Consider the following 14,843-nt stretch of genomic DNA (forward strand, 5'->3'; position numbering starts at 1 on the left):
CTTTTTTTTTTTTTTTTTTTTTAATTACAGAGATGAGGTCTTAGCAAATTGCCCAGGCTGGTCTTGAACCCATGGGCTCAGGCAATCCATTCTCCTCGGCCTCCCAAAGTGCTGGGATTACAGGCTGAGCCACCGAACCAGGCCCAGAGATTTTTTTTGAAAGCATGTCTAATCACAGAACACAGGGAACTAAGGAGACATGACAACTAAATGTAATATGGTATTCTGGATGGGATCCTGGTACACAAAAAGATCATTAGGAAGAAACGAATAAAAATCAAGTAAACTATGGAGTTCAGTTAACGGCAATGTCACCAATGTTGGTTTCTTAGTTTTGACAAATGCACCATAATCATGTAAGATATTAACTGGGTAAAAAGTATTCAGGAACTTGTTCTACTATTGTTGCAAGTATTCTGAAAACCTAAAACTATTCTTATTTGTTTTTATGAAGGTTATTTAAAATGATGTCATAAGAACAGAAAGTCAATATCTAGCAGGCATCTTGCCCCAAATTCCTTACAACTCTTCTCCAGCCTACTGGAATTCTGGCACACTGATCCTGCAAACACACCAGGCAAACTCGGCTTCTGCCCTTGCAGGTTCTCTGCTTGTAAGGCCTCTCCATATACACAATGCCTTGCCATCTTCAGGTCTTCACCCAAATGTCATTTTCTCAGTGAGACTCTTACTGAAATGGCACCACTCTTCCTGCCCCTATCCCCCTTACAGCCTTTATCAACGTTTTACACTGAATTTACTTGTTTACTGTTTTTCTCCTCTACGTGAATGTTAGGTCCTCACTGCTGTATCCACAGAATCTAAGACCAATACCTGGCACATAGTAAGTGCTCAGTAAATGCATGAATAACCAAACCTGTAAGATGAGACCATTATGCCAGATGGATCATCTATTCCCCTAAGGTGAAGCTGTGTGCTGCTCTCGGGCTCAGACTCTAGGCATATCGTTGCGAGACATCCAGTGCCCACCTCCGGGTGCATACTTACTTTGGAGGAGTCCGCAGTTGCGGCTTCAGGTTCTTCCTCTTCGTGGACCAGGTCGAATAGCTGAAAGCCTGAGTCCCCGGCGGCTTCTGGGTTCCCCAGAGCGTATTTGGACTCCAAGCCGCACGCAGTGGTTCCCAAGGATCGGCGGCTGGAGATAACCCGGTAGCGTCCCTCCTGCCGGGTCTCCCAAGCCGACGCACGGAGATCGCGGCGGATACGCTGCTGGCTGCCCCGGGACGGGTGCAGAGCAGCCCGCAGGAGTGGCTGGACTGGTTCCTCCTGGGGGGCGGCAGAGGAAGGAGGCCGGCGTAAGAAGGGGTTTGTGAGGAGGTCAGGGATCAAGATTCATCGCAGTTTTATCCTAAGATCCCCTCCACACCGGGCTCTATCCACGCCCAATACCTGGGAGCGCACGGTGGCCACTAACTGGAAGACATTATTCTCCGCTGCTCTCTCCAGACCCTCCGGCGCCTTCTGGGCGGTAGACTCGACCGAGCCGCTCCGGAGGCGTTTACAGGCGAGCACAAGAGCCTCAGCAGGCTCTGCACTGCGCTTCCGCTTCACCCGGAGCACTGCTGTCCTGCTAGCCTCCATAGCGGCTGTCGCGGAGAATTGTGGGAACGCAGGGGTGAGGCGGAAGAGCTTGCAAGTTCCGCTTTGGGACCCGCCCCCGGCACGCTCCGCAGGCGCAGTGAGGTTCCGCCCCCGCACGCTGGCCGTGACGAGGTGGTGAAGGAGGCTAAGGGAAGCCGGGTTGGTTTCCGCGGCGGGTGAGGCCCCCCTGGGCTTGCTGGGAAGGTGGGGTCGCCTTGGAGTCCTGGGTGCAGCCAGCATCTTGTCCTCAACGCCAAGGTTCTGGCTGAAGGGCATTACGTGGGCATACTCGTGCATCTCTTCGGGACTCTCGGGAACCTTTCTCCAGAGTCCACGTGGGGCAGCTTGAAGCGCCCTCGCGCAGAAGAGCGAGGTCCCAGGCCCACCCTGGCTCTGCGTTCTAGCCGGGTTATTGCCGTTTGCGGGGCTGGGTCACAGTACCTGTGCCTGGCTCTCCCCTGGCCCCAGAGTAGGGCCGCAGGGGTGCGGATTTGCCGTCATCGCACCCTCGCTGGGCCACCGTTCTTTGATTCACGGCACTGCTGAGTTTGCCTTTCCTACTCTCGCTAGCCAGAGTGGTCCTGTGAAAGCGGACACCCAGCGTCGACGTGCATCTGCTTAAGACCGTTGGGTAGCTTCACTGCTTTTAGAACAAAAGCCAAACATCTTTCCGAAGGCAGCAAGGACCAACTTGATTTGTAGAAGTCCACGCCTAATCCAGAATTTCTTATGCTCAGAGTGCTTCAGTCACTCGGGCTTTTGGCACAGTTTCTTTATGTTTCTAGTTTTTTCTGCCGTGGGGCCTTTTCTTGGGAAAGGACTCCTGACATGTAAAAACTACTCTTCCCACCCTTTAATCTGGTCTTGCTGTTTTCAAATGCCGCCTTCCTCAGAAGGTTCTTCTATAGCCTGTTTTCTCTTTCCTGTGTGTCTTTTTTTCTTGCACCCATAAAGTCTGTAATTGCTTATATTATTCTCTTCCCCGTTAGAGTCTAAATAAACTCTTGGAGAGCCAGGACCTTCTCTGTCTTATCTGTGATAGTGGCTCCAGTCCCTAGTATAGTTCTTGGCAAATAGAAGGTACTTAATAAATTTTGAATTAATGAACAGAACATCCTCCCTGAAATCTGATGTAATTAGGGCTTGGCGTGGTGGTTTCTGTTCCTTCCTTATAAATTATCGTGTGAGTTTACAGTTCTTGGAAAGTGAAGAGATCAGAGAATGTCTCCTAAATCTGCCGTGTGGGCTCATTTCTGGGAGAGGACAAGTCATAATAATAGATTAGGGGATTTAGCCATAGAAGATGTTTAGTGCCCACCCAGAAGAGGTTTATCTGTTTATAAAATTAACACAGGATATGGTTCCCAGTTCTAAAAAAATACTGTGGGCCTAGTTACCGCCTCAGCAACATCACAGACAAGAAAGGAATTCCAAAGATTAAAATTCTTTACTGCACTGGTTTTTTTTTGGGGGGGGGGCGGGGGTTGGAGTCTCACTCTGTTGCCCAGGCTAAAGTGCAGTGGCATGCTCACGACCACTGCAGCCTCGACCTGCTGGGCTCAGGTGATCTTTCTGCCTCAGTCTTCCAAGTAGCTGGAACCATATGCACACACCATCATGCCTGGGTAATTTTTTAATTTATTGTAGAGATGAGGTCTTGCCAAGTTGCCCAGGCTGGTCTTGAACCTCGAATCAAGCAATTCTCTGGCCTCTGCCTCCAAAGTGTTGGGATTATAGACATGAGCCACCACTCCCAGCTCAGATTGACTGCTTTGAACCATGCTAGTGACTGCCTGAGTCTTTTCAGAGAAGATTATTTCTTATCTGCTTTTGTAAGAATTCGATGTTTACTTAGCCTAGATAACTTCAAAAGAAAGTAAAAGAAAAAAAAACTCTGGTCAATAAAATGTCTTAGGAATGTTTAGGGACCTGTGGCGGAGGCACTCTTCTTTCTGAGGTTTCCTGAAGATGCACCAGTGTTTAACAAGAAAGGAAGGGGAGTATGGAACACCTACTGTTTTCTGAATGGTAAGATGGATGGGTACTGGGAGAGCCCAAGCCCGCTGAGGGGTACCTTCAGACTTTGAGCTGTGGTGTTTCTCTGCCTCCCAGAAATAGATCTTTTTGGAGAGACAGGCCATGCAAGACATGAATCTAGTGACTTTTTTTATTTGAAGCAAAATTTGTTTTAGACGGAGAAAGTTTTTTATTTTATTTTAATTTTATTTTTGGAGTCGGAGTCTCACTCTGTAGCCCAAGCTGGAGTGCAGTGGCATGCTCATGGCCACCCCAGTTTTGACCTGCTGGGCTCTGGCAATCCTCCCGCCTCAGCCTTCCAAGTAACTGGAACTACAGGCACGTGCTACCTCGCCCAGCTAATTTTTGATTTATTATAGAGATGAGGGCTCGCCAAGTTGCCCGGGCTGGTCTCGAACCTGTGGGTTCAGGCAATCCACTCACCTTGGCCTCCCAAAGTGCTGGGATTACAGACTAAGCCACCGAGCCCGGCTGGAGAAAGGTTTTTAAAAATTGCTTTTAAAATTAAATTTTGAAAAGTAATCACTATAAAAGGTAGTGAAGCATAAAGGATGCTGGCCAGGTGTAGTGGCTCATACCTGTAATGCCAGCACTTTAGGAGGGCTAGGTGGAAGGATTGCTGGAGGCCAGGGGTTGGAAACCAGCCTGGACAACTAGAGAGACTCCGTCCTTACAAAAATAAAAAAAAAATTAGGCTGGCGTGGTGGTACATGCCTGTAGTTCCAGCTACTTGGGAGGCTGAGACAGGAGAAACACTTGGGCCCAAGAATTAGAGGCTGCAATGAACTATTATTGCACTACTGCATTCCAGGCTGAGCAAAGAGTGAGCCCCTGTTTCAAAAAAAAAAAAAAAAAAAAAAAAAGGAAAAGAGTGCTAATATTAGCTGGGTGTGGCGATGCATGCATATAGTTCCAGCTTCTTGGAAGACTGATGTGGGAGGATTACAAGCCTAGGACTTTGAGTCCAGCCTGGGCAACATAGCAAGATCCTATCTCTTAAAGAAAAAGCCGGTGTGGTGGCTCATACCTATACCACCAGCATTTTGGGAGGCGGAGGTGAGAGGATTGCTTGAGCCCGCGGGTTTGAGACCAGCCTGGGGAACATGGCAAGACCTTGTCTCTACAGTAAATAAAAAAATTAGTTGGGTGTGGTGGCGCACACCTGTAGTTCCAGCTACTTGGAAGCCTGAAACAGAAGAATCGCCTGAGCCCAGCAGGTCAAGGCTATGGTGGCTGTGAGAGTGCCACTGCACTCCAGCAGGGTGATGGAGTGAGACTCCTACTCAAAAAAAAAAAAAAAAAAAAAAAAAAAAAGAAAGAAAAAGAGTGCTAACATCAGCTGGGTTTGGTGGTGCATGCATATAGTCCCAGCTTCTTGGGAGGCTGATGTGGGAGAATTTCCAGTGCAGGAGTTTGAGTCTAGCCTGGGCAACATAAGCAAGACCTATCTCTTTTTTTTTCTTCCAAGTAGCTGGGACTACAGGCATGCGCGCTACCACACCTGGCTAATTTTTTGATTAATTTTAGAGACGAGGTCTCACCAAGTTGCCCAGACTGTTCTCAAACCCATGGACTCAGGCAGTCTACTCACCTCAGCCTCCCAAAGTGCTGGAATAACAGGCTTGAGTCACCGTGCCTGGCCTTGTAGTTTTTCTTAATTGAAGTGTTTGGTGTGCTGCGGCAGTATCGGTGGCACTCCTTACCACCACCCCATCTTTTGTTCTCCTCCCACCAGCCCTTTGCTCACCTGCTTTTCTGAGGGCTCATTTGGCCCTATTGGAAGTGCTAAGGACTGCTGAAGTTTCCAGGCATTTTAATGAACTTACTATAGTTTTTGATGTTATGTGCTGACTATAAAACCAAATAGCTCTTGCTGGAAATATTAAAATATTGATTAACAAATACTCTCAATGGCTTTGATATTTTTGTCAATTTCTTGATTTTTTTTTTTCACCTTTTTTGTCTCTTCCTTTCCCCTCCACATTTTTGGGCATCATGATGTTAATAGATTTCTGACCATCAGGCCTGTCCACGAGAACTGAACTGGCAAACCTGCTTTTCTGTCCTAAAACTAAGGAACTGATTGGCACCATGAAGGTCTTCTGCAGCAGGACCAATCCTACTACGGGGTCCATGGAGTGGCTGGAGGAGGATGAGGACTATGATTACCACCAGGAAATTGCAAGGTAACAAGTGTTGGTTCACAGTTAGCTGCAGCTGGGTGGGACACTTGCTCTTAAAGCAGATACCTTGGAATACAATCTGGGTGTGAACTAGGCTGTCACTTGTGTTTACAATCATGGCAGGTGTTGGTCCTGAGTAGGTCTGCTCAGCCAGGAAGGTGTGTGTGTAAGTTAGGCAAAGTCATGCCTGTTTGGAGTGTCAGACATCACCAGAGTCTCAGAGGATCTATTTAGTGGAGCAAAGAGGATCCAAGGCTCGGTGGTAGTAGAGTTTATGAAAGTTATGTATTTTGGTCACTGAGATGGTGATAAATTCGTCATATGATTAAATTCTCTTGAATGAAACAAGTGAAAAATACTTTTTTTCCCTTGGAAGAATTGTTTAAAAGTATGTAAGTTGATCATTATTTAGCAGTCATTAAGTGCATTCAGCATGCCAGCATTGTGAGATCTGTGGATACCAAGATGAAGAGGATCTAGTTCCCATTTTCAAAGACCATGTAGTTTTGTGGAAGAGGCAGATATATAAAAAATTTGTAGTACAGTAAGACAAAGGCCACTGGAAATGGGCACAGAAGGTCACGGAAGCCGCAAGAACCAGTTGGACTTGGGGTAGGGGTGATGTTTGAGTGATTTCTCAATTCTAAAGAGGGGGCAATTGAAGTTTAAACAGCAGGGATTGCATGTCAACTTCCATTTGGGCCAGTTTGGGGAGCAACTAGCAGTTTAGTATGGCTGGAGAGGGTGTAAAAGCAGGGCTGTGGTGAGAGAGGCTGCTGAAAGGTAAGCTGGGCCTGGAAGTAAAGCATTGTAACAAAATGCAGGAAGAGGAACATGATTTTAAGTCTAGCCTCTAGGACTTCTGAACTCCAGAATGCTGGCAAGCTACTTTACTTCTCTGAGCCTTAATATAATAATATGTACTTTACTGTATAATGCCTTTATCTTAGAATTGTTTGTTGATTAAAAGTAATATGGTGTTTGGTACAGAATAAGGACTCAAAGGTATTACATGACTTCTAAAGATTTTGGACATTATTTTCTGAGTGATTGAGATGTTACACAGGAGAGAAAGAAAATTAGGTTGCATTTTAGAACACTCACTGAGAGCAGTGTAGGAAGTAGGTTGGAGGGAGAGAGCGTTTGGGTGGATATTACTGTTCCAATGCAGAGAAAAAAAGAGATAGCTTGAGGAAGCTTGAGCTTGATAACTCACCAGATGCAGTGATGGGGGGAGAGAGAAAGTTCAAGAAGCACCAAGATTTCTGGTTAGAATGACAAAATGGATCAAGTTGTTGTTCCCTGGGAGGGAGGACCCAGGAGAAATGGGAGGTATTAGGAGAGAAGGTAATGGAGATTAGTTATTTGGTTTGGAGATCCAGATGGGGTGCCAGTAGGCAGACAGAATTGTGGATCTGGAGATAAGAATTTGCAGTTGTTACAGTTGAAACTGGGTGAGTTTGCAGTCTGTCAAAGAGGTTGTGGAATGTGAAAACCAGGGGAATGAAGAAGGAATCCTGGAATAGCTGAGGAGGCAAGAAGAGAAGCAGAAAGGTATGGTTAGCATGGAAGAAGGAAAGAGGGAGTGTCTAGCAGAGTCAGAGGCCTGGAGAAGTCCCAGACTAATCTTAGCTACAGGAATGAGCCGGTGCTGGTTACTGACAGTGATGTCAGTGGAGTGATGAGGATTGAGTGGGTGATGAGGCCAGGAATATGGTGAGTGAAATGCCCGTTCAAAAGTGGACATAGGTAGAAAGGACCACATTTCAACTACACATATGTAGCTGGGTTCAGATGTAAAAATCTTGGTATGCTATTTAAAAAAAAGAACCCCGCCAGACTCAGTGGCTCAAGCCTGTAATCCCAGCACTTTGGGAGGTGGAGGCAAGAGGATTGCTTGAGCCCAGGAGATTAAGGCCAGCCTGGGCAACTTGGCGAGACCTCGTCTCTACAATAAATCAAAAAATTAGCCAGATGTGGTAGCACACACCTGTAGTTCCAGTAGAAGGATTGCCTGATCCCAGCAGGTTGAGGCTGCAGTGGCCGTGAGCGTGCCACTGTACTCCAACCTGGGCGACAGAGTGAGACGTCCAACTCAAGAAAAAAAAAAAATGAAAGAACCCCATTCTTTCAGTGAAATGCTTCTCAGAGTATAGAGTATGGACTGCCTGTGTCACATTTGCAAGCACCATTTCAAGTGCAACTTTCCAGACTCCAGCCTGACCTGGATCTCTGTGTGTCCTGGGAATCTACATTTCAGATAAGCTCTCCAGTGCTTCTGGTGTTTACCCAAAGCTGGTGGAAGGCCTGTTTTAGTGATGTTACCTTAGCTCTCCCCGGAACTCCCAGAAAGCGTCTTCAGGATGACTTGTTGAGTTCTGGGTGCTCATTCTGACCCTGACAGAGGGTTTCAGATTTGTGAATTACTATGGTAGAAAATATGGAGAAGTGACTCTCCTTCCTTTAACCCTCTGTATTTGGTGAACTCTTAGTTTTCCCTGATAAGTGAAAATGCCAGGCATGGTGGCCCTCACTTACACAGAAGGTGAATATGATTACTTTCATTTTCCCTGGCTCCTCTTCCTAGTATTACATCCATGGATTGAGTTGTTCCTGAGGAAGAAAGTGTGTAATGTATGACATGATTAGGATGCTAGTGGCTGTGCAATTACTTTGACAGGGTTAACTACCAAACATTTTTAGATCTGAGGACATCTGTCTCTGAAATTTTTTTCTGCATACTAGAGAGTGACAGCTTATAACTCTATTATAACTGTTTAAAATGTTTGGGTGGGTTGGTGCATGCCAGTAGCCCTAGCTATAGGTGTATATTCAGGAGGCTAAGGTGGGAGGATTGCTTGAGCCCAGAAGTTGGAGGATGCTGTAGTGTGCTATGGGTATACCTGTGAATAACCACTGCATTTCAACCTGGGAAACACTTGAGACCCTATTTCAAGAAAACAAAAAAGCTGGATGCAGTGGCTCATGCCTGTAAGGTGGAGGTGGAGACAAGAGGATTGCCTGAGCCCAAGGGTTCAAGACCAACCTGGGCAACTTGGTGAGATGTCGTCTACAATAAATCAAAAAAATCAGCTGGACATAATGATACATGCCTGTGTTCTAGCTACTAGGAAGACTGAGGCAGAAGGGTCGCCTGAGCCCAGCAGGTCAAGACTTCGGTGGCTGTGAGTGTGCCACTGCACTCTAGCTTGGGCGATAGAGCAAGACTCCAACTCAAAAAAGAAAAAGAAAAAGAAACAAAGAAACAAAAAAGCTCAAAACGGATGACACATTTGTTCCATTGGATTTAGGAATATACTTATATATGTGAAGCTCTCATGTGTTGATGTATATCATTAACAAAGGTTTCTGACCTGTCTTTTTTGTTTTTTAGGTCATCCTATGCAGATATGCTGCATGACAAAGACAGAGTAAGTATAAAAGGAAACTTATATTGATGTACTATTTTGAAATCTTAGGTTTAAAGGTTAAAATCCTTTGGGGGTCATGATGTTAGATTGATGGTAAGAGGCAGTGTGATTAAGTGGTCAGGAAATCAGTTGGGAGACTGGCTCTGTTATTCTTTTTCTTTTTTCTTTTTATCTTTTTGAGTTGAGGTCTCACTCTGTCACCCAGGCTAGAATGCAGTGGTATGCTTATGGCCACTGCAGCCTCGACCTGCTGGGCTCAGGCTATCCTTCCACTTCAGCCTTCCAAGTCAGGCGTGTGCCACCATACCTGGCTGATTTTTTGATTTATTGTGGAGACAAGGTCTCACCATGTTGCTTAGGCTGGTCTCGAACTCCTGAGCTCAGGCAGTCCTTTTGCCTCCACCTCCCAAAGTACTGGAATTATAGGTGTGAGCCACTGTACCCTGCTACATTATTGTTAATGGTTTAGAATAGGCCTCCAGAACTTATTCATCCTCACTGAAACATTGCCCTTTGACCAACACCTCCCTCACCATTCTTTCTGCTTCTATGAGTTCAACTTTTTTAGAGTTCACATATAAGTGAAATCCTGCAGTTTGCCTTCCTGTGTCTGGCTTATTTTGCTTAGTATAATGTCCTCCAGGTCCATTCATTGTATATATACACCACATTTTCCTTATCCATTCATTGGTGGTGGCTCTGCTATTGACCTGACTATAACCTTGGAGAAGACATGCAACCTCTGCAGACCACATTTATTCAGTTTTAAAATGAGTGGAACATACTAGCTGATCTTCATGACATCCTCTAGATAAAAATTATCTAAGTATATGATGTTTCACCTTGTGTAGTCAGTTTGTTATTTTAAAATCATGCCTCTGGAGTTCACTGGGGGCTATATTTTGTAAAGCACATTTGCCCTTTATTGCAGAATTACATTTAAACTCTTCTCTTTGACGTTTGTGGTTTATGTGAGTTTTCTTTTCCTGTTGGAGTTATGGAGCAGTGCACTTCTGGTTTTATGATGGTTAACAACCCAGAACTTCCTGGTCTACCAGAGTACTTGACTAGTTTGCCCCATTCGGGTGGTTCAGTTGCCGAGAGGCTTGAAGGCTGGAAGGAAGCCTAAAAACTGAGCCGTGTAAGGCAGAAGGGGATCATGGCACGTGGCAAGGTTAGCCATGTGGCTGTGTTGGTGGTGGTGTTTCCTTCACCCAATCCCGGGCAACTTCTCAGCCAGTCTTCTTGGAAGCACTCTGACAGGAGAACCTTCTTAAACATTTTTTTTTGGAGATAGGATTTCACTATGTCATCCAGGCTGGAGTGTAGTGGCACAATCATACCTCACTGTAGTCTCAAACTTCTGGTCTCAAGAGATGTTCTTGCTTCAGCCTCTCAAGTAGCTGAAAGTACAGATGCATGCCACCATATTTTTATTTTTTGTAGAGATGAGTTCTTGCTTTGTTGTCCAAACTGTTCTCAAACTCCTGGCCTCTAGCATTCCTATGACCTTGGCCTCCCAAAGTGCTGGGATTATAGGCATGAACCACTGTGCCTGGCCTTAAACACTTTTTTTGATTTTTGAGTTGGAGTCTCACTGGACTGGAGCCCAGACTGGAGTGCAGTGGCTGCTCCTGGCCACCACAGCCTCGACCTGCTGGGCTCCGGCGATCCTTCCGCCTCAGCCTTCCGAGTAGCCGGAATTAACAGGCGCGTGCTACCATGCCCGGCTGATTTTTTGATTTATTGTAGAGATGAGGTCTCGCCAAGTTGCCCAGGCGGGTCTCGAACCCGCGGGCTCAGGCAATCCACTCACCTCGGCCTCCCAAAGTGCTGGGATTACAGGCTGAGCCACCAAGCCCGGCCCTTAAACACTTTTAATGTGTAGGTTATACCAAAGAGTCTGAGTGCCTCCCTGATTTTCATGAATATTTGAATGCCTTTGCTTAGCTGTGGGGAATTATAGAATGTGGGAAAAATACTGTTCTTGACTTTTGACTAAACCTCTCTAGCTTCATGGTCTTGGCTTCTTATCTCTTGGGACTATGAGCTTCTCTGATTTTAGCATCACCTACAGAGAGGGTCCTTTTTGCCCCATCCACCAGGGGATTTAGACAAATGGCATATCTATTCATCCAATCAGCATAGCCAGAAAGGTGGCTCCTTTTACGACATCTGAGCCTGCAGTCTGTCATCAAATTCCATTGATTTTTCCAGCCCTGCCTCCCTGCTCAGCCTTCATGGACTGGTGTTGGCCCATTCTTTTCTTCCTTACAGCAACCCAAGGGGTCTTTCTAAAATGCTAATCTGTCAATGAAACTTCTCTGCTTAGACCCTTCAGTGACTTCTCACTGTGTTCAAGGTAAAAATCCAAATTTCTTTGTCGAATATTCATGACCCCTCATTTTTTAACCCTCAAGCTTCTACTCTCCTTCCCAATTCTTTTTTTTTTTTTTTTTTTTTTTGGGTTGGAATCTCACTCTGTTGCCCAGGCTGGAGGCATGCTCATGGCCACCGCAGCCTTGACCTGCTGGTCTCTGGCAATCCCACCTCAGCCTTCCAAATGCTGAAACTACAGGCACATGTCACCACACCCGGCTAATTTTTTTATTTATTGTAGGTGAGGTCTTGCCAAGGCTGGTCTTGAACCTGTGGGCTCAGGCAATCCTCTTATCTTGGCCTCCCAAAGTGCTAGGATTATAGATGTGACTCACCATACTTGGCCAGTCCCTTCCCAATTCTATAGATGAGAAAATGCAATCAAAACTTGTTGGTTAGTGGCAAGGTCAAATATATATATATATACACACACCGTATAAAGTATATTTCTTTTTACTGCACTTTTGCATGATGCCTTGCATTTTGTTGTTGTTTTAGAACATTTCCATTATCCCGTAAAATTATCTTATGGCTATTCATGGTCAATCCCACCCCTAATCCCAGGTAACACCTATTGATCTGCTTTCTGTCTGTTGAGTTTTGCTTTTTATACAAATTTTATGTAAATGAAATCAGGCAATATGTGGTCTTATGTGTCTGTTTTTCTTCACTCATTTTTTTTTTTTTTTTTTTTGAGTCGAAGTCTCACTCTGTCACCCAGGCTGCAGTGCAGTGGCATGCTCACAGCCACTGCAGCCTTGACCTGCTGGGCTCAGGCGATCCTTCCACCTCAGCCTTCCAAGTAGCTTGATTTATTCTTTTACCTGTGAGTTTAGAAGTGTGTTTCTTAATGTTCAGAAATCTTTTTTTCTGCCAGACCAAGCAGAGACAGCAGCTGGAGAGTAAAAAAATAAGTTAAAACAAAATCTTTTTTTCTTTAGTTATAGTTCTGTTATTGAGATTTCCAATTGGATTGCACTGTGGTCAGAGACCATAGCCTTTTTGATACCAGTCCAGTACTAGTTATCTACTGTTGCATTAGAAATTATCTTGAATTTTGATAGTTTATTAATACTTCTTACTAAGTTGCCAGGTCATCAAAATGTATTTAAAAGATTTATGAACCTCCTTTTTTATCATCTTTAGCTCTTTTCTTTTCTTTCTTTTTTTTTTTTTTTGAGTCCGTCTTACTCTGTTGCCCAGGCTGGAGTGCAGTGGCAGGCTCATGGCCACTGCAGCCTTGACCTGTTGGGCTCATGTGATACTTCCTCCTCAGCCTTCCAAGTAGCTGGAACCACAGGTGTGTGCTACCATGCTTGGCTAATTTTTGGTTATTTTCAACAAAAGGGTCAGAGTACCTATTTAGGCAGACCTGAACTAAAAATCATCAAGATGCAAAGGAGTTACTAAAGACCTGAGCTAAGAACCATCAAGATGCAAAGGAATTATTTCCTGAGAGGGAATATACTTTCTAGATGAGGAAGCTATATGAGTTAGAGTCCAGAAAGGAAAACAAAAGCTACATTCTATATTGGAGTAGAGGGACTTTAACAATGAGAGTTGGTTACCCAAGTGAGAGGACTGGAAAGCAAATGGGAACACTGAGCTAGCCCAGCAGAAGAATTTGCAAGGAGTCATTACCTTGCCTAGGGCTAGGAAACTATACTGATTTTCCAGAACTCAGAGCATCTCTGAGAAGGATTGCTGCTCAGGTGCTGCTGCTGCTGCTGCTACTGCTCTGAGAGGCTTGAGGAGGCTGGTTATGTGAATACTAGGAGAAGTTGGAGTTAGCAGGCAACTGCCATTACTGAGAGCACCCTGATGAGAGCAGCAGCCATGCGGAAAGGAGCAAGCCTTCTCCTTCCTTCTACCTTCCAGTGGCCCTCTTTGTTCCCCATTGGCTGTACCTAACAGCTGGAAAAAGGAAAACGTGGTCTGTAGGGCCCCAGCCCCAGCATCACTGAGCAGAGTATAGAAGAGTGAGTGTGGAGGGGGGACAGTTAGGAAATAAAGGGGAAGAGCTGACCCAGTGCTCTTGGAGGTTCGCAAGCCCTGCCCAACTCTGCTTGCACTGCTGTTCCATGAGGGGCCAGAAAGGCCCTAGGGTCATGACTTACACTGCCGCTGCCAGGCATGACTTTGGAACTTTGGAAACCTCTTTTTCACTTATAATAACTGGTATGAAGTGACAGGTATTCCTTCCTCTCTTTCTTCTTAGAATATAAAATATTACCAGGGCATACAGGCTGCTGTGAGCAGGGTGAAGGATAGAGGACAGAAGGCCTTGGTTCTCGACATTGGTACTGGCACGGGACTCTTGTCAATGATGGCGGTCACAGCAGGTGCCGATTTCTGCTATGCTGTCGAGGTAAGCCACATTCTTCAGGTGTGTATCCTGTGTCGCGTGAGAAACCTCCTGTGCCCTTGTGCTTTTCCCGTCTGTTTGTTCACAAACATCATGGAATGCTCACTCCCTGCCAAGCTGGTACCAGGTTCTGAGCTTGTAGAGATACTCAGGCATAGTTCCTTCCTATGGAGCTCATTTTCACCTCTGAAAACAGTGACTCTCAGTCTTGGTTGTACATGAGAATCACTGAGAAGCTTTAAGAAGTACTGCTACGTAATTTTCCCCCCAACAGAGATTTTGATTTAATTTTCGTGGGGTGGGGCCTAGACATTGGGAGTTTTCAATGTGTAGCAAGGTTGAGAACCACTACCTTAAATGTCCCCACAGAACTAGCTATATGTATATATTTTTTTAAATTGGAGCCTTACTCTGTTGTCCAGGCTGGAGTGCGGTGGCATGATCATAGCTCACCACAGCCTTGACCTCCCGCCTCAGCCTCCCAAGTAACTGGGACAGCAGGCATGTGGCACCCTGCCTAGCTACTTTTTACCAGTCTATCTTTTCCTTCTTTAATAAAACATTAGTACTATTGCTTTGTTAAACTCTGGTGTGTCCCCATGGCTCTTTGAGCTATGGCCACCAGGTTTCTCAGTTTGGGCCCCCTCTTCTGCCTTGGAGAGGTGAATTTCCTCTCTCTCTCTCTCTTATTTACTTTCTAAATAAACTATATTTTCCATTCTAACTTCTGTGCAATTCTTTGCATCTTTCTCACGGCACTGGATTGCACACCAGACACCCCCCTTCGCCCCCTTGGGCCTGACCTAACATTTTGGAGGCCCTACTGGGATTTTTTTTTTTTTTTTT

At 45.4% G+C, this 14,843-nt stretch overlaps 3 protein-coding genes across 3 annotated transcripts in view; 2 read left to right on the forward strand and 1 right to left on the reverse strand.

The window, feature by feature from the left end:
- SLC7A6OS (solute carrier family 7 member 6 opposite strand) overlaps positions 1–1,633 on the reverse strand; it is an 8,922-nt gene extending 7,289 nt beyond the window's left edge. The window contains exons 1-2 of the mRNA XM_008067325.1: positions 1,411–1,633; positions 1,009–1,287 (exon numbers count right to left, since the gene is read on the reverse strand). Coding sequence (XP_008065516.1) covers positions 1,009–1,287; positions 1,411–1,602 — 471 coding nt within the window. The 5' untranslated portion in view covers positions 1,603–1,633. The remainder of the gene's footprint in view (positions 1–1,008; positions 1,288–1,410) is intronic.
- The window catches only part of SLC7A6 (solute carrier family 7 member 6), a 56,759-nt gene extending 44,337 nt beyond the window's left edge, over positions 1–12,422 (forward strand). Inside the window, exon 11 of the mRNA XM_021716910.1 lies at positions 12,336–12,422. The gene's annotated coding sequence lies outside the window, so the exon portion shown is untranslated. The remainder of the gene's footprint in view (positions 1–12,335) is intronic.
- PRMT7 (protein arginine methyltransferase 7) overlaps positions 5,647–14,843 on the forward strand; it is a 45,369-nt gene continuing 36,172 nt past the window's right edge. Inside the window, exons 1-3 of the mRNA XM_021716892.1 lie at positions 5,647–5,825; positions 9,217–9,253; positions 13,851–14,000. Of these exons, the coding sequence (XP_021572567.1) occupies positions 5,731–5,825; positions 9,217–9,253; positions 13,851–14,000 (282 nt within the window). The 5' untranslated portion in view covers positions 5,647–5,730. The remainder of the gene's footprint in view (positions 5,826–9,216; positions 9,254–13,850; positions 14,001–14,843) is intronic.

Source organism: Carlito syrichta, unplaced genomic scaffold, assembly GCF_000164805.1.
Source record: "Carlito syrichta isolate Samal-C Ts95f unplaced genomic scaffold, Tarsius_syrichta-2.0.1 Scaffold106348, whole genome shotgun sequence".
NCBI lineage: Eukaryota > Metazoa > Chordata > Mammalia > Primates > Tarsiidae > Carlito > Carlito syrichta.